Here is a 26569-nt window from a genome sequence, read left to right on the forward strand (position 1 = left end):
GAAGAAAATGAGAGAAAGCCCAACTAATCTGACAATATTAATTCCATATTCCATAGACCCACAGATTTCCTGAAACAAAGATGTTTTCCTTGTAGACTCTTGAGTCCCAGAGAAGGAAGAGACATCACTGCCTGCAGACGGGGCTCCAGAGGCAGAGTGAAGGACTGACCTAGATGGGGCTCCAACAGAGGAAGGCAGGGGTGGGGGGCGAGAAGTTTCATTCTCCCCCAGGACTGGACAGAGGCGACACCTCCCACGGGTGCTGGCCACTGCAAAGCCTGAGGGATGCATGAAGGAAGGAAGATGGGTCATTTATGGTAAGGAGCTCCCCAGAAACAAGGGGACACCGGCTTCACAAGGCCTTGGATCACTTACCAAACAACACTGTGGGGACTGGAAGGAGCCCTGGACTGGGACCTCATCTCTCCACCATTCAGTGGCAGCCCTATCCCACCCCGAAGGCCTTCTGTTTCTTCACCTGTAAAATGAGGGAGGACCAGATAGTCCCCAAGTCTAGCACGGCTCTAAAACCCTCACTCTAGGAAGGATGATTTCCATAGAGGGGAAAGGTTTTAACACCCGAGTTCAAGTTTTTCAAACAGCACCACACACATTTCAGGTCAAAGGCAGCTAAAAACTGACGGCGGATTTCAGATGAAGCACTACTTCCTGCGGACTGCAGGACTGGGCACCAAATCCCTGGGAAGCTGTGAAGCCTGAGGGTTTCATGAAACCAAAGGCGATTCCTGGGTCTCAGCCCAGGAGATTCCGCCCTTCTCCTGCGAATGTTCAGGACTGAGGCAGGGCATGGGGCGGGGGCCCAAAGGGCCACCTGGGGCTTTTTATTAGCACTGGGATCCTTGGGATTTACAGCACATCTTGGTCCAGATGAAAATTAGTTTCAAGTCTAGGGGTCAAACAGGCTGAGTGTATTAATAACAAACAAACCCTACCTCCTAATTTCTGGGTGTAAATTATGAAAATAATGAAAACATTGCCGGATTTTCTCTGAGGCTCAATTCAACAAGGTTCCTTTGCAGGAAAGCCTAGGCTGAGCTGGGGGTGGGGTGAGGAGGACTGGGCAGAGGTGGGCGAGCCAACAGCCTAGGTGACTGCCCTGGGTGGGTGCTTTTCACAGTTCTGAGGCCTCCTCAGCAAAACACTGGGGCCTCCTTGGGGTCTGTCGGGACAGTCCTGCAGCTCCTCCCAGGCCTCCTTGGCGCATGGGGCTGGGCCTCGCCCCTCGCTGCCTCTGCTCGCACCACCCTTCCCAGCCCAGTCACCAGGTGGAGGAGTCTGTTCTAATCCACGCCCCCTCAACCCAAGCAAACCAGTCTGTGCCCTCTCCCGCAGCTCCCAGGTACTCACTTCTATGCCCACACCTCCTCAACCACTGATGCAGTTCCATGGCATGTGCCACCTCCCACTGGAATGGCTTTCCAGGGGGCAGGCCCAGGTGTGCTCCAAATGCCCAGCCCAACTGGGGCTCAAGAGATGCTGGACAAAGCCCCCTCCTCAGCTTCACCTGGAAGGGCAGGGCTGCCCCTCCTCTATCTTACCTGCTCTGGCACCGCACTCCCCATACTCCAACCCCCCAAGAGAAGCAGGGCCCAGCATTAACTCTTTCCCTAGCAGACTCCAAGGAAGCAGCTCTGAGCTAGCGAATGGGAATAAGGCCCTAGAAGAGGCCAAGGAAGGCGGGGGTGGAGTGGGCATGTTTGCAGTTCTGCTGCGTTGTGAGGCTGCTGCTGGAGCGACACCCACCCCCCTTCAGGTTTCTGCTTTTTGTCACTGAGGAGGGTGGGAGCTGGCCCCCATCAATCCATCCAGTCTGACCCTACAGCTGCTGTCCCTGTCTCCACCATCCTCAGCCCAGGGTCCTTCCCCTACCCCACTGACCACCTGACCTGCCCCTGCCGGGCTTTGGAAACACAGTTCCCAGGATGCCAGAAATCCTCTTCATGGCCCCTGGCAGTTGCTCCAGCTTGCTCCAGTAAAATGGAAACAACTCCAGGTACGGCCTCCCTGGGCCTTAGGGAGGCTGAGGAGGGAGTTCTGCAGGGCAGGGTTCCTGATTGGATGCTGACCAGTCAGTTCTGACTTCGAAAGAGGCTGGTTGGTGGGGAAGGAAGGGTTTCGAGGGAAGGCGACCCTGAGCTGGCAGGCTGAGCCGGGGTTAGAAGGAAAGGAAGAGCGTGAGCAAAGGCACCGAGTTGGAACCCAGTGAAGAAGAGATGGACAGGAGCAGACTCTCCCCTACCTGGCACTGTGCCGGGCCTGCTGGCTGGGAAGATCAGCTGGGTCAGGCCAGAGGTGTCCCAGCTTCGGCAGGCAGGATGCTGGTGCTGAGGAAAGGCATGAGGAAGGCTGGTCATGTGAGGGAGATGAGGGCTCAGACACTTGGGCACCCAGCTGGCAGGGGGGAGGGGCAGCTGGTGACACCAAGGGCCAAGGGAGGATGACAAGGACAGCGCAGACTTGAAAGGATGCCCAATCTGGAGCGCTCTGTGGTTGGGGCTCAGGGACACGAGTGTACATGCCAGTCCCTGCATGGAGACCTGAGGTCTGGTGATGGGAGTGAACCTACAGAGGCACAGGCAGTAAGCTGAGCCCAGGATCAGTGAGAGGGACAGGAGGGCCCACTGGCCAGGATGGAGGGGTGAGCCGACTTGGGGACTCGTGACCCAGCTCGAGACCTGAAAGCTCTAATCTTGGGGGAAGAGTTTACCAATCATTTCACAACACTCCACCAAAACCAGCACATTCTGACCTGGGGACACTCTTTACCGGAAAGTTCTGGGCCAATATCTCAAGCACCGGGTGCTGAGAGTCTGAGAGCAAGAGCTCCAAGCCCTGTGGTCCCTGTCCTTCAGGGGGCCCCCAACCCAGCAGATAAATTACAAAGCAATGTGGTAAGCGCTGTACCAGTGAGACTGCACAAAGAGCTACTGTGGAACCAGACCAGGGAGGACCCACAGGAAGGCTCGGGCCCCAGAAGGTGACCCCTTCTCCAGTGCATCACTTTTTTGGTTGCCAGGTACAATTAGAAGCCTGCATTCTAGAAGGGAGAGAAAAAAGGCATTTTGTTTATCTATGATGCTCACACTGCCAGTTTTGGAAAAGGACCAAAAAGGAGGCAGAGTACCTCATTAAAACACACAGACTAAGCCAGGTGAAAGAGCTGAAAGGCAGGCCTACCCAGGAGGAGGAAGAGGAGGAGGACTGGACCTCAGGCACCTGTTACCCCTTAGACAGGAAGGCTGCATCAAAAAAAAGCGAACCCGCTGTTACTCAGCATCCTTCTCTCGCGCGGCCAGGCACTGACCCTGCAGGGAGAGGGGGCCTGGAATTCGGCACAGTTCCAGTTAGCCTCCATGACTCAGCTTTCTCATCTGCAAAATGGAAATAATGACACTGCCTCCTCCCAGAGCCTTAGGGAGATTCCCGGCATAATCTACAAAAGGGCCCTTTAAATACAGCCCTCTGTCATCCCTACAAACTTCCAGAAAGCCAAGCTGAGTCCTAGTTAGAGGAGGGTACTAATTAATTAGTCAAATAATAGGGTGTGGGGCAAATCACTAAATCTCCCTCTTCAGGCTTCTGGTGGGGCAGAAACTATGGCGAGCGGTCTGCTTGGGCAGCCCCTGCAAACCAGCTCTTCTCCCCTGGGACCCTCCTCTGAACACATGAATGCAATGGTGCCACATCTGAACCCACTCAATCCCCCCACAGGAACCTTCCTCCCCTTCTTGGATAGGACAGTCCCCATCGGGTAACTGACACTCTCATCCTCCCACTCACCAGGGTCCCAGCTCCTCCCTCCCTCTCACCAACTGCACCCCAAGGCTGGCAAGCTCTTCCGCCCTACCCACCTGCTCCCACCTGCAGCACCCCTCAGCTACGGCCCTGGCTCCGGCCTCAGTCCCCTGGCCCGGATGACTGTCGTAGCCACAGAACCACAGTACCAGTCTCGCTGCCTCTTGCTTCTCTCTGCTCTAGTCCATCCTACGCACCCAGGCGACACAACGTCCGAAACAACTTCCTAACCTGCTCAGGATGGGTGGCGTCCCCCGCAGCCTCCACGCTCTGCCCACACACGAGGCGCGCTGGTGGGTGGGCAGAGGATGCCAGAAACTTTGCTGCCAGTTGACCTGAGTCTACTTTTGGAGAGGCATTTCCATCAGTTTCTGTGCCTTCAGATCTTTTAATGTCTCTCTGGAATTCTAAAGGGCAAGAGGCAGGGGTGGGGAGGTGAGCTCCTCTATTTCACATTCCTGTTCCTTCATTTCCACCTTTGGGAGCATGCCCATTTCTCTCACAGCTGCCAGGAGAGAGAGAGGAGTTAGGGGCTGCGTTCCCGGGGTCTGGGCCCTCACCCCTGTGAGGCTGGTGCCAGCGCACAGGATGGTGCTTGCTGCTCTGGGAAAATCCATGACAACCCCCAGAGTCTGTGCTCCTGCACAGAGGCCAAGAAGAGAGAGGAACGTGGCAGGCAGCCACTGGGCCTAGGCTGTGCCCCTCAAACCCTGAAGACAGCACTGAGACCATCCTACCTCCTGAAGGTGGTCAGGGCTCTGGGGACAAGCCTCCAATCTGCGCTTGACTTTGAGAAAGCCCTTGAGCTGAAGTGACCAGAGGCTGCAGAGTGTCTGGGATACAGACCTCTCAGTACCAGAGTTCCCAGAAATGAGTTTACGGGAATCACAGTTACGTAACACTCCCCTTTGATCCTGTACCCACGGTGAAAGCTTCACAAGAACAGGGACTCTGCTTTGTTCACTGCTCAACCCCTAGAGCACAGAACGGTGCCAACACACAGTGGACTCTTGCAAACACCCATCCAATGGACATATGCGTCGCACTTTGCTCCCTGACTAAGGCCCTGTGACTTCAGACGACTGTGTCTTAGCAAATGGAAAAAGTTGCTTATAGCAAGTAGTTGTTTACTGTTTGCTTCCTTTTCGTTCATTTATTCTCCACATAGACTTGTATTCCTGGGCTCATTCATTCAACTGGTAAATATGTACTGGGTCCAGAGGACACATGAGGATGGGTAAGACCCAGTCCTCTCCTTCAAGAAGCTCTCGGCCAGGGAGGGAACAGAGAGAGGAGGCACAACCAGAGACCTCAGGTAGCCCACCAGCATGGAGACAGAACTGATCTCCAAGAGGGAGCAAGGCACCAAGGGTCTTCTGCCCAACTCCCACCCAACTCCCACCCAGAGAACAAGCCAGCTCCTTCTCTACCTTTCCGCCCATTTAGCAACTGGTTAAACTCAGACTTTCCAGATCTGGCATTTTTCAGAGGAGGATGGGATGTCTCTGGGCTCCCGAGGGGGCCCCAGTACATCTGTCTACCAGCCCTGGGTCCCTGGAATTAATTAATAGCCTCATGAATTCAACAACTATTTACTGAGCCCCTACTTTGTGCCACATACTACTTTAGCTACTGAGACTACAGCAGGAACAAAGCAGACATTTCTGCCCCTGTGAAACCCACATCTTAGTGGCAGACAGACTATAAACAGATAAAGTGTGAGTAAAATATATAGTATGCTAAATAGTGAGCAGAGTTAAGGAACAAAACCAAGCAGAGAAGGGGGGTGAGAAGTGTTGGGGATGGGTTGAAATGTAAGTTAAGTGGCCAGGGAAGGCCTTGATGGGAAGGCAACTTTGGGTCAAGACGTCAAGTGTGGCTCTGCTCAATACCCCCTCTCTGCACAGCCCACACTGGCCTTCAGGACCCCTAGCACCCCTTCCTCTGTTCTCTTTCTAGTATCACTCTGCTTGGGCTGTTTTCTACTACAGACATCCGTGTTTGTCTGGGTCCTTGTCAACCTTCCCTATGCGCCAGGGGGCACCTGGAGGGCAGGGACCGAGGTCTGGCACACAGCAGGAATGCTGTCAATGACTGTCAGCTTTCCGTGGCCTGTCCCAGTCCTGTCGCAACTTTCCTGAAAAGCTGAACAAGCTCAGTGTCAAGGGTCAAAAGGGCAAGGGGTATGTGGGGTGAGAGAATAGGAAGCAACTGCCAGTGTGGGCTCACTGGTCACCATGGGAACCTGGGCTTCCTGCTGTCTTCCTCGGCAGCTCCCCTCCCCACTCGGCCTCCCTGGGCCTGGAGCTCAGCAGGTAAAGCACCGCTGGGCGTGTGTGTGAGCTGTGCTTTCTCAAGAACAGGAAAGTCATCGGGTGACTAATACAAAATCTATTTACACTTGATTATCTCCTTCCTGTCCAGTAGGTAAGTCATTCTGGTAAATGATAGACCAGCCAGGGACCTATGCACAGTCCGTGACCGAGCCTTCTATCTGTCAGGCAGGAGTGGGCAAGGGCAGGTTTCCAAACATTTCAAAACCAGACCAGGAGCCCTATGTTAGAAGTCAGGAGACCCGCTCTGTGGCTTGCTGCTGTGTGACTCTGGCCAGCTTGTACCCCTCTCTGGGCCTCAAGTGGAAAGAGGATGCAAGACAGAAAGACTGCTCTTCAAGGACAGCTCCAGCCTGACATCCCCCAGCCGGCGGAGAGCTGTGACCCCCAGGACAGGCTGAAGCCTGAGGCGACTTGAAGAGCAGGCAGGCCAGGGAAGAGCAGGGGGCCTGCAGAGGGTGAGGGGAATGAAGGGTGCGGAGACTGTTCGGGTAGCAGGCCAGGCGAGGAAGAGAGGCAAGTGCATGGACATTCTGGGAGCAGAGTCCACAGGCACTGCGGAGCTGGAAGGGCCTGGGCTCAGGGCCCAGACAGAAAGGCCCTCTTCTTTCCTGCCACCAAAAGGACAGGAAAACAATGCTGCCTCAAACTATTACATATAGAATGGATAAACAACAAGGTCCTACTGTGTAGCACAGGGAACTATATTCAATATCTTGTGATAAATCATAATGGAAAAGAATAGTTTTAAAAGAATGTATATATATATGTATAACTGAATCACTTTACTGTACAGTGGAAATTAACACGTTGTAAATCAACTATACTTGAATTTTAAAAAAAACAACAATGCTGCCTTGAGCCAGGAGGGCAGAGATGACAGTGAACATGCGAAGAAGACAGAAATCTCAGGTAGGGTGGCTGGAGGTGACCTCTCTAATGGCCAGTCAAGACTCAAGAGGGCCCCTTTTCTGAGAAGCATTTGCAGGTCTTTGAGGCTTTTATTCCGGGATTCAAGAATAGCGGCTCCAGGAAAGGCCTCTGGATGCTGGCTGTTCAGAGGGTGCAGACCTGCAGCTCCCAGCCCTGTCTGCCCTGAGAGCAGAGGGCAGCACGCACGCTCCTGGGATGGTGCCAGGGCCAGCTCTTCCTCACAGCCTGGCAAGATCTGGGCTGGTGCCAAGTGGAAGTGGGTGTGGGTGGGGTGGGGGAAGATGCAGTTCTGACCAGGACAGCTGGAGAAGCCCAATGTGACCACAGAAGCGGGGAACCTAAGTGCTTATAAAGATCCTCATGGAGCCCAGGAAAGAAGGCAGAATCTGATTTTTCAGATGAGGGAACTGAGGCCCAGAGAGGGGAAGCAACCTGCCTCAGGTCACACAGCAGACCAGGGCAGAGCCAGGGCTAGAATCCACATTTCCTGCCTCCTTCCTCCTGAAACAGGCCACCACTGGAATACAGAGACTTGAACGTGGTACACAACCACCATTCTCTTGGAAGGAAAGCATGCTGCTGCTAGAATAGGCCATGCCAGAGGAAGAGAAGATACAAAAGGACGCCTCCACCCCCTGCCTTAAAAATAGGTGACTGGCTTTACCTGGAGCATGCCTATAAGCACACGGAGCTTAAAAAGGCAGAAGGCAAGTCTTAAGCAAGGAAAACAGCCATGCCAGGGCAGTGGGGCTGTGTGTGAAATGGCTTTCTTTTAATTTCCTCTTATTGTACTATAAAGTTGATTTAATAATAAAAACATGCTAAGGACTTTTTAATGCATAATTGCTTACATATTAAAAATTATATGAAAATGCTTTCAATTAATACTTATATGATTCATCCTGTGAGATGACACTTTGAACAATTTTATATAGGACAGGGAGGGGGCGGGGGGGTGAGAGTCACACTGAAAAATGAGGCCTAAGTAACTGTAAAATTCCCAGTTATTTCTGCAGGCCCTCTGGGAGTCCAGGACGGACGTGATAGTGTTTCAGCTGAAGGCAAGGGCTCCAGATGGTGCTGCTTTTCCTGGTTTGACTGCTGACTTAACCTTTCTGAGACTCAGTATTCTCATCTATAAAATGGGGATGATAGTAGTACCTATACCTCACAGGCTCCTTGGGAGGATTAAATGAGCTAATCGTGGAAAGTGTTTGGAGCAGTGCCTGGCAGAGAGGAAAGCCCTCTGAAAAAACAAACTACCACCGTCCTTGTCACCACCACCACCTTGGGTACCTCTGAGAATTCCTGGGGCTGAAGGCCTGGGGAAGAAGGATCCCAGGTGAGAAATATTCTGCACCTTTAGGCTAACTAGGGCCTCATGATACAATCCGACTTTACAAGCTCTTGCCCCATGTGCCTTTCCTATCAGGATCCTATCAAAAGCCTCATCTCCTGCCACTCCTCTCCAGCAGAGAATTCCCACACCTCCATGCCTTTGCTCAAGCTCTTCCCTCTGCCTGGTTGCCAGGACCAGCTCTCATCCCCACCACTCCCACCTCCCACCCCACTTGGATGGCCCAAACTAGAAGCTGTGGTCTCTCCTCTGAACACCTGCTCACCTCTGTGCACCAACCAGCCACCCAGGTCCATGCCTGTCTCCCTGCTTCATGGATATTATTGCTAAAGGCAGGGGCACTATTTGCCCAGGTTACATGGCCCAGATTCCAACATTGCAGGGCTTAGCAAGGGCTCCAGGGTACCAAGGGTACCGCAGAGGGGCTGGGGACCACCTGCTCCAGTGTCCTGCCACCCACTTCCAAGTGGGCAGGGGCCCCTACAGGGACTGGCCAGAGAATTCAACAGCACAGAAAACCACGTGAAGAACCAAACAGGCCCTCTGCCCCCCAATATCAATAATCTCAAGCACACGTACAAAGTTTGTTCCTCCACCCAAGACTCACATCAGTGCTGTGTGCCCTATTTTACAAAGCAGCCCCCAATAAGCTAAGAATGCTGACACACATAGTCACCCAAGTCAGCCTGACTCAGAGCCCAGCACCCTGGACTTCTCTGGCAGTCCAGTGGTTAAGACTCCGAGCTCCCAATGCAGGGGGTACAGGTTTGATCCCTGGTCGGGGAACTGAGATCCTACACGCCGTGTGGCCCGGCCAAAAAAAAAAAAAAAAAAAAAAGAGCCCAGCACCCTTCCCACCACATCAGCAGGTCTCTGTGCAACAGAGGCCCTAAAGTCCCAGGATCAAGTCTCAGGGAAGAAGGAAAGAATGGGCTGCTAAGCAGGGATTTGGAGAGAGGTGGTCTACCTATCGGCTCAGTGGGAGGTTTGGCCTGGGGACACCAAATACATAGACAAGGGAGCAGAAAGGAAACCAAGAAGTGGTGTGATCCTTCCCCTTCAATTCACACATGGAAAAGGCCAAAATCAGAATCTGACCTCAAGAGATGGGCCAAGAAAGATGAAAAGCAGAACCAGGACTGCACAGTTGGCATGAGTCAGGCTGGCACTGAGAAAGGAAGCTGCCAGCCCTAACCAGATCCTCTCCTATTCAGAGTTGGTCTCAGGTGCTTCCTTCGTGGGGCTGATCCTGGGTGTCTAATGATGGGGAGCTCAGGATTGACATCAGACCTCAGGGGTAGCTTGAACCAACCACACATCTGAGACTTAACTACCTTCATATCATCTCCCAGTGCTGGTTGTCTTGCCTCTGCTTGGATGCCTCTAGGAATGGGCAATTCACTGCCTCACAAGACTTCACATTTAATCAGTGTGTTAAAAAAAAAAAATCTCAAAAAGGATCATGACTTTTTTGAGTCTCAGTTTTCCTACCTATAAAATGGAAAGCTTGGACTGGGTCACTAGCTTTCCAACTGGGTTCCATAGAGCCCTAGGGTGTTAAGGAAATATCTCCAGAGCTGCTGCTGAGGTGAGAGAGGTGATGGGGCCAGAAAATGAGGCCCAGGCATACATGGGTTCTGAGGTTCCACGGAGAGCTGAGCCTCCCTTTTGGATCCAGAACCTAATTCCTGTGGTTGACACAAAGGGGAGTCTGTGGGAGAGGGTAAGTTAAGGCAGACAGAGAGAAGGGGGTAAGAGGAGCCCCTAGAAAAACAGGCATGCTTCTCCATGCCCTCCATCCTAGCTACAGCCAATGGGCTGGGCCGAGTTCTCTGTTCACAAAATCACACCTCCCACAGGCTCCCCACCACCTGCTGCATGGTGCCAAGGACAAGGACACAGAGGACAAAACCTTACCACTTAATCACAGGCCACGTCAGCCATGCTGGGGAGTCTGAAGATCAAGCTCCAGGGAGTGCACCAGGGCTGGATGGGCCCTGGAGAGAAGTTCTGTGTAGCAGTTAAACAGGGTCTTGGCAGACAACCCCCCAACTGACTACCTGGCTGTGTTGCCTTGGACTAGTTACTTAGTCTCTCTGTGCCTCAGTTTATTGGTAAAATGGGCACCTCCACTTCAAAGAGTGACGCTGAAGATCCAATGAGAATTCACACCAAGTGCTGTAAACAAGTACGAGAGAACTTAGCAGTGGCCTCCACTGCTGTTGCTGTTATTATTGACCCATCATTCCTTAAACAGGGAAAAACAGAGGCACAGAATGTGCTGCACAGGGTCAAACAGCCAGTTCATAGCCCAAAGCAGCTAGAAGTACTATTGACTGCCCACTCCAAGGCTACTGCTTCTCAGGGGGAAACTGAGGCCCAGGGGTCACTTAGGTGACAAGTGGCCGTCCCAGATCTGCTTGACTCCAGTCTGGTTTCCTTTCAAACCACTACAGAGATGCACACCATCTCAGGCAGAGAAACCACGCTCTTCCCGGCAGCATTATTCTTTTTCCTTTTTTTTTTGCCGCAAGGCTTGTGGGATCTTAGTTCCCCAACTAGGGATTGAACCTGGCCCTTGGCAGTGAGAGCATGGACTCCTAACCACTGGAATTCCCCTGGCAGCATTAGTCTTACGTACCAAAGATGCCTGCCTCGTTACTAGAAGCTACGTGTACTCGTACACATAAATGTTACAGCATCAAAAAAAAAAAGGTCACCCTAAAAGGCTGAATATAACTTGTTCTGTGCCACACCCCCTGCTCCACTGCCGTCCCCAGCACCAACCTCTGTCACCTCCCCCTCCCCTGGGAGCTTCGTGGCAGCTCAGTGAGCTACTTCCTGGAACATTTATATGGAGCTGGCTAACCCAGCCCCCATCCCTGCCATCAGTCACCGCGGTGATGGTGATGTTACACACAAAGAATTCCAAGTCAAAGGGAGCTGCTGCAAGGTCATTACACCCAGAAAACGTCCTGTTTAATCACATATTTCCTTAAAAACAAAAACACGGGTAAATTTGGGCATAATCTCCAAGGTAGGAAGAAAGCACAGAGCAGCAAAGAGAAGGATGCTTCTTTGGAGAGAGAATGCCTGAGATCCTAACAGATTTCCAGTAAACTCACACTGCCCTGCCTTGGACCTGGCCCCCGTGGGTGTGCCTCATTAAAAAGTCAAAGTCTCACAGGAGAATTCCACCCAGTTAATCAGCTCCTTACTGCTGGGGTGCATGGCAGCGCCCAGGAGGGGCCCAGCTCCACTCCAAAGACGCTGAGCAGTGGTGGACCCTCCCCAAAGTCTGGGCTCCCAGCAGATGTTCCCACCCATCCCCTTCAGCCCCCTGCTCCCATGTTCCAAAGATGCAGGTCTGGGCCTCTCCCTTCTGCTGGTGTGACCCCAGGGAAGTGACTTGTCCTCAGTCTCCCTCACCTGTGAAATGAGACACCACCTCCTTTGCAGGGACACAGTGAGGTTTAAAGAGTGTGTATGTCAAGGGGCCCAGTATGGAGCCTGGGACCTGGCAGAGGCTTCCAGCCTCAACAGCTCCTGCCATTTCCTCATGCCCGGATACCTGGGCATCAAACTCAACATTACACCTCCTTCAGCACTCAACCCCAAAGCCTGCCCTGCTGAGCACAGGCCATGCTGGCCAGTCCGCCTCCAACTTACTATGTGTCCTCGGGCAAGTCCCTCTCCCTCCTAGCCTCAGTTTCCCCATCTGTAAAATAAGGCTGTTGGGTTTGGAGGACCTCAAAGATCCTTTGCTGCCCTGACATCTGAATGTGCCAGTGTCCCAGAGTTACTCCTGGACCCACCACTCCTTTAACCCAGGCCAAGGCCCGCTGAGCGCAAGACTAGTGGAAGCTACAGGGAGGCGCAGGGCCACGGCTGCCACCACTGGCCCTGAGGGCTGAGCTGGGCGCAGGGCTGCTTCTCTGAGCCTGATGGGGGTGCTGGCACGTGGGTGGAGGTGATGGGGCGTGATGGCGGGAGTGGGTGTTCCTACAGGCCTGAGGTGAAGACTCCACCAGCAGATCTGCTTTCCCGAGTTGCTGGAAGAGAACAGGCTGCTCCCCACCTTGGGACCCCGGCCCCAAACACATGCTGGGCTCTTGCAGCCCATTGAGGCCGCTTTGCCAGGAGAGACTAGAAAGACGGGAACAGCCACAAGAGGTGGCCCACCAGCAGGCTGGCCGAAGTCCCTCTGGTCAATTGCTTCCTGCCTCAGCCCTTCACAAAGTGGCCAGGTGTTCTGGAGGCCACACTGGTGGCCAGAGAATTGCCTTCCATGAGCAGGAAGAGCATGAGGCAGAGTCCTGGAAGCAGGGCCTGGAATCACACCCAGATTCTTCAGCAATTATCCTACAGGGTCTCTGCAGCCCGAGAGCTAACGTTCAACGCGGGCCCAGAATGGGCTAAGTGCTCAGTAACTGTTTCTTCCCTTCCTCCTCCGCCTTCTTCTTTTTTTTTTTAATATTTTATTTTTATTTTATTTTTTGGCCGCTCCACATGCTGGATCTTAGCTCCCCGAACGGGGATCGAACCCACGCCCCCTGCAGTGGAAGCACAGGGTCTTAACCACTGGACTGCCAGGGAAGTCCCTCCCTTCTTCCTTCTAATTCAGAAGGAATCAAGAGAAAGTGCTCAAAGACATGAACATAAATAAACAATAACAGAGTCACAGAAGGAGGCACCTGAATCCCAAATCCCGAGACACACAGAGAACCAACTCACTAGGCCTCAAAATTCGGGGGGGCTACCTGCCCGCGCTCTGCAGCACGTGGTGTCTCTGCTCATATCACTGTCTCGTGCAGGGTCAGAGGGGGCCAACCCACACAGCTGCTCATCTGTGCCTGGACCATCCTCCTGAGCCAGGAGGACGTTCATGGGGGGTTTCTCCTCTGTCCGTGATCTCCCTACCATCCGCCCATGCCTGGGGTCTGTTGAGATGGCTGATATCTGATAACTGCTCATTCTTTAAAGATGCTCCAAGTATTATCCTGGCAAAAAGAGACCCCCAGGATACCACATACCTGGCCACATTCTCCTGGGCACTACACCATTGCCCTGACAGGTTTTACCATCAAGGGCCAATAGAAAAACAGCCAAAGGAGGAAAGTCTCTGTGTTTCCTGTAAACCTGCCACGTAGACCATGGCTCTTTAAGCTGCTTCCACAGAGATTTTCTTGTATGGGGCCAGGGATAATTCTGTCCCTAATGATCTAGTCTGCCCCCTTCTACTAAGTAATAAAAGCAAGGTGACCCAGCCTGTTTCTTTTATTGCCCTGGCTGCTAGGAAGTTCCAAGCTAAGTTTTCCATCTCAAGTGCTGTATCTTTCCTTAATCCGAAATTTCTAAGAGAACTTTCCCCCGCTCTTCCCCATTTACTTCTTAGTCCCTATCTTGGTTAACTGTACTTGGTACCCTGGTATCTGGACTGTCACTGTGCCCTGCCAGTTTCTTCCTGAGGTCGGTGAAACACGAACAGATAAACTGTGGTAAAGATTCAACATGGCACTGCCCCCCAACCACCACCTTGAAAGTATACACCTTCATCTCTGGAGGCTGGCGGGTGACCACAGGGCCCGTCTGCCTCCCTGCTGAGTTGCACGTCTCTGTGCCAAGGGCTCTGCTTACCTGTCATGATCCTCTGCGCCTCATAGGGCTCCATGTAGCCAGCACTCTCCCCCTTTCCCACTTTGCTTTTCAGATCATTCTTGGCATCAAAGGGATCCGAGTAGTCATCAGCGATGGTCACCTGCAAGGAAGATGGCAAGCGTGTGAGTCCACCTGTGGCTGTCTACTTCACTTCTGTTCACAGCCAGGCTTTGCTCCAACAAATATAAACTGAGCCTGTGCCAGATGAGCAAGGAGTAGGAGGCAGAGCCTGGAATCTGAGCTGGTGCCCACCCTCAGGGAACTCTGATTCTTGCAGGGGTGACAAGGGACCCACGCTGCAGTGCTCCATCGGAAGGGAAGGGCCTGAGCCTGCATATGTAGGGTGGCTGCTCCGGGCACAGTGAAGTGAGAACAGAAGGGCATCTCGGTACAGAAGCACAGAGGCAAGAACTTGGAAGGTGTCTTTGGGGAATGTGACTTGCTCGATTTAACGGAATGGAAATGGAGGAAAGTAGGAAATGTGCTTCGCAGAGAGCCTAGAAATGCTGACATGCTCCTGGTGCTGGCTGAGGCATAGAAGAGCTTACCTAGAGATAATTATGTCCAGCATTCCATTTTCCCCAAATCTGGAACACAACCATCCCTTGGGTAACCAGGCAACAATTTGGTGAGATCAACGCTCTGCAAAGATGACTGAGGCCCCAGACAGGCCCAGTGAAAACACCAAAGCAGCTCAGCGATGAATGGATAGACTGCCAAGGCCAGCAAAGGCCTTGGAAGCAACATATCAGAAGACCCTTCCATAACAGATGGGGAAACTGAGGTCCAGAGCGGGCACCTTGGCTGGACCCTCTGCCTCCCAGAGCCCTTCCTGGACTCCTCACTTGTCTGTATTCCAGAAAACAGCGAAGTTCCACAACAAACAGAGCAGTCACCTGGGGCTAGGCAGTGGGGACAGCAGGGGAGTCCCCTAAGAGTGTGAGAATCTGAGTTTTGAACACTTCAAAGTTCCACATTTTCCCTGGAGAAGGGTAAAAATTCTCAGTTGGAGGCTAAGAGTAAACACAGCAACTTTTCCTCCCCCCCCCCCCGCCGCCTTTTTTTTTTGCGATACGCGGGCCTCTCACTGTTGTGGTCTCTCCCGTTGTGGAGCACAGGCTCCGGACGCACAGGCTCAGCGGCCATGGCTCACGGGCCCAGCCGCTCCGCGGCATGTGGGATCTTCCCAGACCGGGGCACGAACCCGTGTCCCCTGCATCTGCAGGCGGACTCTCAACCACTGCGCCACCAGGGAAGCCCTCCTCCCATTTCTGACTACCTAACCTTCAGGGGGGGCACCCTCACCAGAGAGAAAAGGACAGGAACACGCCAAACCCGTTCCCTTTCAATGCACCCTTGCTCCACCACAAACTTACTGTGACTTCTGCCCCTTTGGTCACACATCTGGCAAAGGGTAAGTCCTCAGCCTCCCAGCCAGGGCCACCCAGTTGCCTCTCTCGGGAGGGGGTAGGTTAGCTTTTCTCTCAACCCTTGGGGTTTCATGAATTGTTATTTAAATTGTGGGGTTAATTAGAAACCACAGGAGCCTCCACTCTCTCCCAGCTCCTGGAATGTAAAGCATTTGAGCAGCCAGTAAACCCAGGGGAAGGGAAAATCCCCCTTTGTCTGCCGGGTAATGGCAGTTTGTGGCAGCAACCCTGGCAGCATGAGCGAGTGACCTCCAGTTGCCGGGAATGTGATGCCCGCAGCCCTGTCACTGGCGTGTGGCCGGGAGGGCCGACGGGAGGCATAGCACATAACAGTCACCGCTCCCCTAAGAAAAGCAGGCTTATCGGTGGAAGACCCAAGGCTGGAGCGCCCCCAGTCTGAGCACGTGCAGCCCCGCTGCCACTGCTCCACTGTGGCCATGGGTGCTCCAGTGACAGCAGGGGAGCTTCCAGATGCTGACACTGTAATCGTGGCCTTTCTGGAGACTCACTGAGCTCAAATGACACCAGGCAGGGAGAGATGGGGGAGAGGGAGCGCTAGGGCCCGCCATGTCTTTCATAGGACAATTTCTACTCTACCACTTGCAGAACACATTAGGGAGAAAATTAGACAAGTGAACCACTGCCATACAGAACAGCTCAGATGCTACTCCGGTGCATGTAGGGTTTTGGGTCTCAGAGTTCAAGGGGCCTGAAGTCCAAAGGAGAAAATGATGAACCTGCTGTGGATGACATCTAATCTCATTTCTCTCATCCCGGCCTTCCTTACTGTCTCTTTTCAGCATGAACACCCTCCGTCTATTCTGCAATGAAGAAGGAAGCAAGTATTTCCCCAAGAAAACAAAATCACTTGAAGGGATTAGCTGGGGAGGGTGCTGGGCTGCAGTCTCTCCGTAATCTAGAAATCAACATTCCAGCTCCTTCCGGAAGTGCTCTATGATTTGCAAACACACAGGCTAGCAGGATGTAAACCAAATCTTTGTTCGCCCTGGGATGGGAGCTCTGGGAGGCCTTCGGTTCAGCAGGCGCTATCTGTATTTTCTAATTAAAATGAGATCTGAGCGTGGGCTGTCACGGGGGCCCTCCGGCTGCCTGCCCTGCTTACTTCCGTTTCAATAAGAATTTACAAATCCTAAAACCAGGAAAAGCTCTTGGTCTCTGCTGACATATGGTTCCAGTTATACCTGCTGACAGTTGAAAATCCTTCCGTTTAAAAAAAAAAAAGTTTAGAATTCTGTTAGTTTAAGAAGCAAATCGGAAGGTTCCTAAAATGTATATTTAATCAATTTCCTTTCAAACTTCAAAGTGAGGTTGGTAGAGGGGAGGGAATTTGAGATTTGAGCAACGTGAAACTCAGCAAACAATCACTGAGCTGTCTGACCTTTCACAAAATCATGTCCCGGTTTTTGGAGTAAAAATTTAACCAGGTGTTAGGAGAGTTGAGTGGGGAGTTTAACCAGAGTGCTGTGCAACGTGCCACAGGCCTCAGGTGCAAGCACTGGGTAGTGTGACCCAGGGACACTGTAAGTCAGGATGGCCAGGCAGGGGGCTTGAGTGAAGGCTGTTGATTTTCTGAGTTAAAAGAAAGGAAGCGAGTTTGCCCAGGAGTGGGCTTGGATTCCTGGGGGGTTGCTTTTGCTTTGCTTTAAAATGCCCCAGTTAGCGGACAAGTCTCTTAAATCTAATTAAACAATTCAAGCAAAAGGGAGCCAGCCGGGACTCCTCCACAGGTCAGGCCACTTGGGCACGTGAGAAGCCTTCCTTGATTTTGATCCTGGATTGGCAAAGACCCAACATGGCACTGACCCTTCAGATGGCTTGCTTGCCTTACACAGGGCAGGCGCAGAGCTGAGGGGGAACCCAGGCCACTGGTCCCACCATTCCACCATGGAGCACAGCAGCAGAAAGATGGGCTGTCAGAGTGTGGTTACCTAACTCATAGAACACACCTTCTTTTGCTTTCTTGGCCTCCTGGGATAGGCATACCGGCCCATCTCTGAAAAAAGCAGCAGGGTTATGGCTAAACCCCAGGCAGGCCTTTTCTTGCTGTCAAACAAAATTGGAGACCCCAGGTTAGCCAGTGCCCCTGAAGGACTTTTATAGGCTCATAAAGCAGTGAAACTGGGAGCTGGGGGTGTGTCTTCGAGAGACCTGTTCCAACCTCCCATTTTTGTACATGGCCCACTGCAGTCCGGAGGATTCTAGAATTCAGCACACCCAACGCCTCTCTGACAAGGCTCTGGGAGCTGGCTGCAGATTGGAGCTCCACAAGTCTCCTTTCTGCTTTGCATACACTGCTGGGTGGAGCTGGTTCCCTCCCTTCCAGCAGTCTGAGGCCCGGGTGTTTTTTCTTGGGGATTTAGTTTCATGATAAGAGGTAGTCTTCCAAGTTATCCCCAAAGGGAAGTGGAAAGTGGGTGTCTCCACTTGGCCACATGCCCATATGCTTTAGTGAGACAGTGGTACCTGCGTTGAGAACTGGTTCCTCTCCATAGGCTCTGGGTGGAAAGGTAAATTGGTAGAGTCACTGTGAAAGGTAACTTTGGGAGCATCCATTAAAATCCAAAAATGCACATGGATTAACCCAACAATTTCACATTTCAGTATTTATTCCCAAATGTGCACAAGGAGACATGGGCAAGGATGCTTACTGGAGCAAGTAATAAGGAGAAACTGCAAGCACCTGCTATGCCCATCAACAGGGGGATTGCTAAATAAACCGTGCCAGTTTCACACTATGGGATATTATGTAGCAGGTTAAAAAAAAAAAAAGAAAGTAGTCGCTCTATAGCTCTATACATAGTGCTCCAAGACATAACTTTGAGTGGAAAAAATCAGGCTGTAGAATGGTAAATACAAGATGATTGGGGATTCCCTGGCACTCCAGTGGTTAGGACTCAGCGCTTTCACTTCTGGGGACCTGGGTTCAACCCCTGGTCAAGGAACTAAGACCCCACAGGCCGAGCGGCATGGAATCCTCCTCCCAAAAAAAGATGATACCTATTTATGAAAATTAAACAAAAACCTGTATCTCTATTTAATTTAACAAAAACGTCTGGGGAGACAGACACTTCAAACTGACACCTCTGGGAGGAGGGAAGGACTGGTAGTTGAGTGTTGAAAGGAAAATAAAAGGAGACTTGTATGTAATGTTAACACATTTTTCAAACAAGAAAAACTTATTAACATACTATAAGCAAAACTAAACTTTTCCAAAGCACTCCTCTTCACAGGTTATTTTCGGTACAGTAGATAAAACTGCTTCCCAAACTTGCCTGAAGATAGGAATGACACTTGTTTAAAAAAAAAGATTCCTAGCCCTAATAACTTGTATATTTTATAAGCAACCCAGGTGATTCTGATGATTAAAGTTTGGGAAAGGCTAAGTTAGAGCCAGCCCCCTCGCCCACCAATCTAAAGCTAAGCCTCCCGATACCACTCTGGAGTTCCACTTTTCCCAGATATTTCTCAGCCTTGTTCATTAAAGTGAAGCAAGAAGTTAGTGTTAAATGCAGCTCTCTCTTGCTTTCTTCCCTGGGGGTCAACTGGAGTAAGAGACCATCCAGCATGCCTTGGTCCATCTCCAGAATCTGAGACGCAGGAGTAATGGCATCCTCTGTGCAATCCTGAGGACTGGCCCGGATTGAGCAACACGCTTGAGCAGTGTGGGAGGCAAGACCCTGACCTGCCCAGGAGGGGAGCCCGGGCCAAAGCTTGCCCTGGCCGTGAGGATGTGCAAGGCTCTCTCTTTGGAAGCACAGACCTTTTCAGAACAAGACTAGCTGGCTCTCAGCAAACTCTCCAGGAAGATTACCTGGCTCCAGGGAAGGCTGGTGGGACCGCGGAGAGAAGCCACTACTGAAATATACCGGTATCCCTGATAAAAATCACTCAAAAACCTGCTAAAAAACAAAGGGACAGGAGACGGAGTAGCCACCACCTTCCAGGAGTGGGTGGCCTGCACTGTCCCCACTGCCCCACAGGCAGTGCCCCTCCAAGCCACACAGGCACCTATGCTCTGCTGTCTGTGGGAACTGGCAGCATCGAGCTGCCCCAGCTCAGCCACTTGTGAGATGAGGCAAGACAAGTCTCCCCGACCCTGTGCTGCTCTCCTCTCCCTGGAAAGTGAGGGGGCGGCACCCCATGAGGTCCTGGGTCCTTTCCGAGCCCATGACTTCTTCCTGCTCTACTCCAAAGCAAACTGCACGTGAACAAACCTGGGAATGTTCTACATGGTCCCAGTTGGACCATTTCCTTATCAATTCGCCGTTAAGACTATGCGTTAGCTTTCTTAATGGTTTGGGGGTCATGGATCTCTTTGATAACGGACGAAGTTGTTGCTCCCTCCATCATGTTTTTTTATAAAAGCCTGCAAAGTGTTGGGCACATCTCCGAAAGGTCAGGAGCCCCAGATAAAATGACCAAGCCCCCTCGCATTCGAGCCACTTTAGAGAACAGCTAAGAGGAGAGGTGCTCTCTCTGTCTTAGGGAGGTGACAGGTGCTGGCCCTATCATAATTCAACACACCTGGCTGAAAATCCAGGCTGGTGTGTGACTGGCCTGCCATTTGACTGTGTGGGGGGAGGGGGGCACCATGAGAGGACTGCCTGGGGTGCTGTGTGTTGGCTTGCCAGCTTGAAACCCAGGAGCCACACAGCCCTCTGGAACAGGGGCAACCCGGCCCTCTCCCCAACTCTGGGAGTCAGGAGGGCTCCTGGAAGGTGAGCAAACAGCGTGCAGGGCATGAGATGGCAGCAGCAGCCAGATGGCTCCATGCTTCTGCCCCCATCAGGGGACCGGCAGGCTGGAGTCCTGGTCTTCCTTTGGGACCCACTGTGACACAGGCCCTGGCAGGCCTGATGTTCCCAAGATGGAGGCTATGTTGCCATGCCGACCAAGAGATGGCGTTAACAAAACAGGGATCCGGGGGTCTGAAGAGAGCTTCCAATGACCGGGGGCTGCCTGGAGAAGAGGCAGTGGACAGATGTTCTGTATAGACTGAGAACTATACAGAAGCAAACTCAGTGAGTCAGGAAGGACATCTAACAGCTAATAAAAGGACACACTGCCTGGGCACTGGAGCGCCAGCCATTTGGGTGTCCAAGCAGAGGCTCTAAGGTGGGCGTCTGCTTTGGGTCGAGGTCAGGCAACTGGATACCACCTGTCTGTGCTCTGTTCCTTAGTGCAGCTTCGGCTGCCCCACAGCAGAACACAGCCTTCAAGAGATCCACGAAAGCTAACACATAACGCCTTGGTGGGTGGCTATTTGCAGAAACTCCACTGTGACCGAGGCGGGTGGCATTTCCAAAGCCCCAAGGCTGACCAGCGGCAGCTGGGCTGCAGCAGTTGCCTGGGGCTATGCAAAAACACAGAAAGGCGGGTGGCACCACAGAAAGGACACAGCCAAGCAGAAACAGCCAAGACAGAGAGTTTTGGACCTGAGCTGGCTCTACTACACCCTCATGGGTAACTCTGAGCAGCCTGCTTTATTTTTTGAGCTTCAGCAATTCATCTGTGAAACGGGGCAGAAGTGTCTGCTTTCTCAACTTCACATGAATGTTGTGAAAAGCAAATAATGACATGATTTGGGGACATGACAGTAGTTTATAAAGAATAGGCTATGGTGGCACCTTCTGGGAGCCCATGATCAAGCTGGGGTCTCTGCCCACGAGAAGCTGAAAATCTAGTCGGGAAGACAAAACAAGCTGGGGTTTCTTCTCAGCTGAGGAGAAACCCCAGCTGAGGCCCCAGTGATTACACAGAGAAAATTGGCTGCAATTAGGCATGACAACGGCTGTCACATTTCTCAACCACAAAAAGAAAAATGTTTGTGAATGATCCTTTTTTTCCCTTTTATGCTTTGGGTAAGATGCACCTAGTCGGGGCACCTGGCTAAGAGGTAGAGAACCTCAGGGCCACCCTCCACGTGCTGAGACAGCAGGGTGCTCCCGGTCTACGCCTGCGTCCAGGGCTCGGAGGGGTCCACAGAACCGGGCTGCGACACACGCAGGGCTATGGGGACGCCCCGCCCCATGCAGAGATACAAGCAAGCAGTCCCTGCTTCCTTCTCCCTGTCCCTGGCTTTGACCATCCTAGACTAACTCTCCTTACAGGCACAGCAATAAATCATTGCCGACATGGTAAGAAAATTAATTTGGGGAAGATTAATTAGCTACCTTCCTGCATTCAGCCAAAACTCCTGGAAATCAGATGGTGGGGAGGATGCTTTTCCACACCGACCTAGGGCCAGTTCCCTTTCTCTCCCTGAAGGTCTGACTCAGTCATGCAGAGTCACCCCAGAGTTCTAGGCCCCACTTTCACACATGGAGGTCAAGGGCTCTGCCCACAAGGCTCCGGGGGCAGGAGCTCCCAACTTCATGCTTCAGTTATTTGGGACAGTCATCACTATTCAAGCAACCGCCATCTGTTTCTTTGTGCAGACCTTGGGTACTTTAGGGTAAATGCTTCTTTACAGAGCAGCCAGTTAGCTGGCCCGCATGTCAGGAGGTGGTAGTCTCCACTGGTCTTTCCAGTCCTGCCCCTCCCAAGGCCACAGCTGCTTGCCTAGACACCTGCAGGCTCCAACTTGTCAGGAAAAATGCATTCCAAATTACAGCCTCCGTCAGCGCCTCTCGGGCCCTGCTCTCTCGGCCCCCCTCTCTCTCACATGCACACCCCACCCTCCCTCAGTTTCGCCCCGTGGAGAAGGCTGTGGGTCACGGGTGGGAGGCTGCGGGAGCGGAGCCCGGCCTGGCCCTCTGTTTACCCCAGAACCTTGCTGTTATGTGGTAGGGACTGGCTTCTCAGCATCTCTCAAGCAGTGGGAGGTTCTTTTTTGAACTCAGAAATAGCTCTATCCTAGACTTTCTTAATTGCTTTCAGCCAGGACCTATGGACAGAGAATTCAGTGCATCCCTCCTGAGGACAGAAGCACATGGGGTCTGCAGAGTCACTACATGCGAGGTCAAGAGCTAAAAGGGCCCTGGGAGACGGTCCAGTCCAGTGGGTTTCAAACTTTTATGTGTGTAATTTGTGCAAAGGAACCCCAATATGCTCCACTCTCCACAGCCTGAAAAGCATGAATCTACTGGGGAGCATGAGGTCTTGGGGAGGGGGGAGTGAAGGTCAATGCCAGAAACAGGTAACCAAATGTTTCCTCACTCTCAGGTCCACATGGTTTCTGCAGTACCTGGATGGCTATCTAATTTCTCTCTTAAAGTCTTTCTTAAAAATTTCAGGGCATATCCACCACAACTACCCCCCCAGAAAAAACACCCTAGCTCCTCTTGCAAGGACCTCCACCCATCCATGCAGACAGCTCCCTGTGGGAGGCAGCCCCAGGCCAGGCTCAGTCCACCTGGGGTCACCCATTGGGCCTCCCCTCTTCCTCCCCGGAGCTCTGGCTCAGCACTCCCCAGCCCTCCTGCAAACCCCATCAACCTGCACCCACCTTCCCAGACATTCCTTTCTTCCAAGTTTCCTGCTCAAAGGGGGATAGGTGCCCCTCCTGAGGTTTGGGGCCACTGACTAGAAAGTGCTCTCAGACCAGACCTGGGACAGGAAGGGTAGGATCAGGATTTTCTTCTTCCCCTGGCAGGGCACTCGGTAGGAGGCTGTATCATCAGGAGCAGGGAAGTGGAACGGCTCTGAAAGTCAGTTACCTCTGGTGCCTCAACCTCCTTGCCTATAAAATGACAGAGGAGTGAGGATTAAATAAGCCAACCACAGTGGTGTACTTAGAACGGGCCTGGCACATGGCAAGCCCCAAGAAATGTCAGTTCCGATCATCGTCATCTCAACCCATCATCCAGCCTGATGGATTCCGTCCTCTAACTGAGAAGGAAACTGAGGCCTGGAGAGGGGAAGCGTCTTGCAGAGGTCACCTGGATGTCCAGTAACAGAATGCTCATTAGCAGGGTGACAAAACCGGACTCCCACCAAAACCCAGCCGCATGAAAATCTAAGTCAGTTGGTGACCTACATACGTATTTATAGCCTGCCTGCTTCCAAAGCGGGTTTTAGATGGCCGAATTTGAGTCATTTTTCTGTCCCATCCACCGTTCCCTTCCCAAGAAAGGATCGGGAATGCCCGTGGGGCTTTCTCACAGTAACAGGAGGCTCTGTCCAATAAGAACAACTTCTCCCGTGGACTCACAGGAAAAGTATGTAAAGCAAAATGCAGAGCCCAGACGCCAAGGCCTCTCCTGAGGGTTATGGCACCTCTGAAAACCAGGCCTCCGTGCTCCACGCAGGGCCGGGAGTGAGCAGGAGTGGCGAAGCAAGGAGGCGTCTCCCACCAGCCTGTGTTCCGTGATCAGAGCCAGGATTAGGGGGAGATGGGGCTCGGGCTGGCACAGGGCATTTCAATAACCAGCAACAGTGGTGCAGGACCCATTCTAAGTGAAGGGTCATTGTCTCCGGATGAGGCCCATTAGGATGATTCATGCACATTTCCAACATGAGAGCCTCAAGGCAGGCCAGGCCAGAGTGTCTTTAAGTGTTTAGTGCAAGCAGCACTAAACAGCTGCCCTCCCCCAGAGTCACTGCCTTTTTATGGAGACACACAGCATCGGCCATAATTACATAATTACCACTACCGTTATTTGAGGGTTTCCAGTTATATTCAGCTTAATAGTGGGTGCTCAATAAATGGTGATTCACTTTTGAAAATAATGCCATGTTCTCGAATTCTCCAGCAACCAAGCCTCAATTAACACTTTCTCGCGTGCAGTCCTCTGGGCTAAGAAGCTGTCCCTGAACCCCAAAGCACTTTTTCTTATATGTCCTTGGCACCCTCCTAATGTATGGGAAAGTTACCGGGGACAGAGCTTTACAATGTCATACCCGTCTGTAACGGCGTCAGTGGCTTGTTCAATCATAGTTACCCGTGCTCATGATGTGCCAGGTAACAAGCTCTTTGCTGGGAGGCAGGCTCTGGAGCAGGTTCCTTCCATGTGGCAGCCAGCCTCTGGGCACAGCAGGGCCCCCACAAGGTGTGCTGGGCAGGAGCAGGGGTGGGCAGGGACGTACAGGGCAACACTGGATTCAAGGACCCGAGCTTCAGTGCGTCCTGGCTTCTCACCACGTGTGGAGCTCTGGGCACATCTCTTCTCCTCTCTGAGCCTGAGCTCTCCCACCTTCACTGAGAAAACATCTTCCTCCAGGGGCAGGAGGAGACTGAGTCAATGGACCAATGGATAACATGCTGTTGGCATGGGCGAGGGCACTGGAGAACCTGAAAAGGATGCTGTTCCCACCTGAGATGCCACAGGCCAGGTACCTTAGTCTGGGTTCCCCCAGAGGCAGACCCTGAAGCTGGGATTCAGGTGCAAGTGGTTTATTTGGGAGCTGACACAAGAGATGGGGAAATGGGCCAGGGAGGGGAAGGTAGCAGGAAAGCTGGCTGGGTAATCAAGCCAGCTACCAAGGTGGACAAACCAAAACTCCACCAAAAAGGGAAACTCTGGGAAACTGTCCACACAACCCACTGCTCATTTTACCAAGGGCGAGGGGGCAGCGGAGCCAGATACCAACTAACTCCCAGGAGTGACTACTGGAGGCTGCTCTTGGGCCCTGGCTTCTGGGCTGCCTCACAAGTGTGGGAAGGAGGGCTGCCCCATCCCAGGACCTGCAGAAAGCTTGGGGATTGATGTAGTTACAAGCCAGCTGGAGAAGGCTGGACTGGTGAGCAGGAAGGACTTGGTGGAGGCTGACAGCATCGCTGCCTGGGTCTGGGAAGAACCTCACACCTGGTGAGTTTACTCCAGCTGAAGCAATAGGAGGGCCAATCAGATCGCCCCAGGCTCCTGTCCTACTTGGCCCCTAGCCTGCCCACGTTGCAGCTCTCCTCTGAGTTTCAGTTTCCTCATCTGCGCCAAGGGAAGAAGGATCTCCCTGTTCCATCTCCCTCCCAGGGTTTTGAGCAGATAATAGCTTTGCAAAGGCAGTGGGGACTGTACAGAATCATGGAATCAGGTCGTCCCCGGAAGCCACTCTCCCTAGTGCAGGCAGAGTCCCCACACGAAGCCCTGGGCCATTTTCTCCTGGGCTGAGGCCACTGTTCCAGAGAACAAGTGGGCAGGTCCCTGAACAAGCACCTGGACAAAACCAAATGGGGACCCTGATGGGCCACTAGTCCCCACAGAGGCCTGCAATGTTGCCTCGCAGCTTCAGGGAGAGCCCAAGCTCCTGTCCAGCGGGTGAGCTGGTGCAGCATGTGAGCACCTGGGAAGGCCTTGAGGGGCACAGACCCTCAACATGGTGAGCCTGCGTGCGGATGGGTTGCAGCCCCCCGTGACTGGGTAATGGAGCACCAGAGCACTGTGGTACCCACACATCACCCACCCTGCAGCCGAGGATGCTGGCAGCCCATGCTGGCTCCTGACTCCACAGTCAGAGAAGCCACCGGCCTATAGTGACACCTTTCCTGATATAGTCTAAAAACGACTCTCCTTTGTGCAGACATGTATGGCTCAGGCCACGGCCAAAAGTGCAGAAGGGAGAAAATTCTGACCCGGCAGCCGGGATTCTGACCCGTTCCAGAATGGGGTGAGCTGCCTGAAGATACCCCCTATGCAGCCAGCAAAAGAGGTTACAGAATCTTTATTGACTAAAAAAAACCTTATTCTTGGCACTTCAGCAATTGACAAAAAATCCGGTTTCAAAACAGAATAGGAGGATTCAATTTTTCTAAAATATAACACCAAAAAAAAAAAGAGAGAGAGAGAGAGAAAGAAGTACATTTAAGTGCATAGAAAGAGGACAGGAAGGAAATTCAGTAAAACAAGGCAATGTGAGTGTACACACTCGCTCCCTCCCTCTCATCACCCGCCTCTCCACAAGCTCCTCTCTGATCAAGCCCTCCAGAGCCTGGGGGGTGGACTGGTGGACTCAGGACCACTGAGCTTTCCAGGCTCATGGACACATTTTTCCACACCCCCTCTGCTCCTGGACGTCCTACCCAGAGGTGCCAGATTTGTAAACATGTGAGTGATTTCAGACTTGCAGCTTTTGCCCTGAGAATC

General features: G+C 52.5%; 1 protein-coding gene across 1 annotated transcript in view; it reads right to left on the reverse strand.

Annotated features, from left to right (window-relative positions):
- The window catches only part of SHB (SH2 domain containing adaptor protein B), a 132311-nt gene that overhangs the window by 68889 nt on the left and 36853 nt on the right, over positions 1-26569 (reverse strand). The window contains exon 2 of the mRNA XM_060101368.1: positions 14077-14197. Within this exon, the coding sequence (XP_059957351.1) occupies positions 14077-14197 (121 nt within the window). The remainder of the gene's footprint in view (positions 1-14076; positions 14198-26569) is intronic.

The sequence above is a fragment of the Mesoplodon densirostris genome, chromosome 6 (assembly GCF_025265405.1).
Source record: "Mesoplodon densirostris isolate mMesDen1 chromosome 6, mMesDen1 primary haplotype, whole genome shotgun sequence".
Taxonomy (NCBI): domain Eukaryota; kingdom Metazoa; phylum Chordata; class Mammalia; order Artiodactyla; family Ziphiidae; genus Mesoplodon; species Mesoplodon densirostris.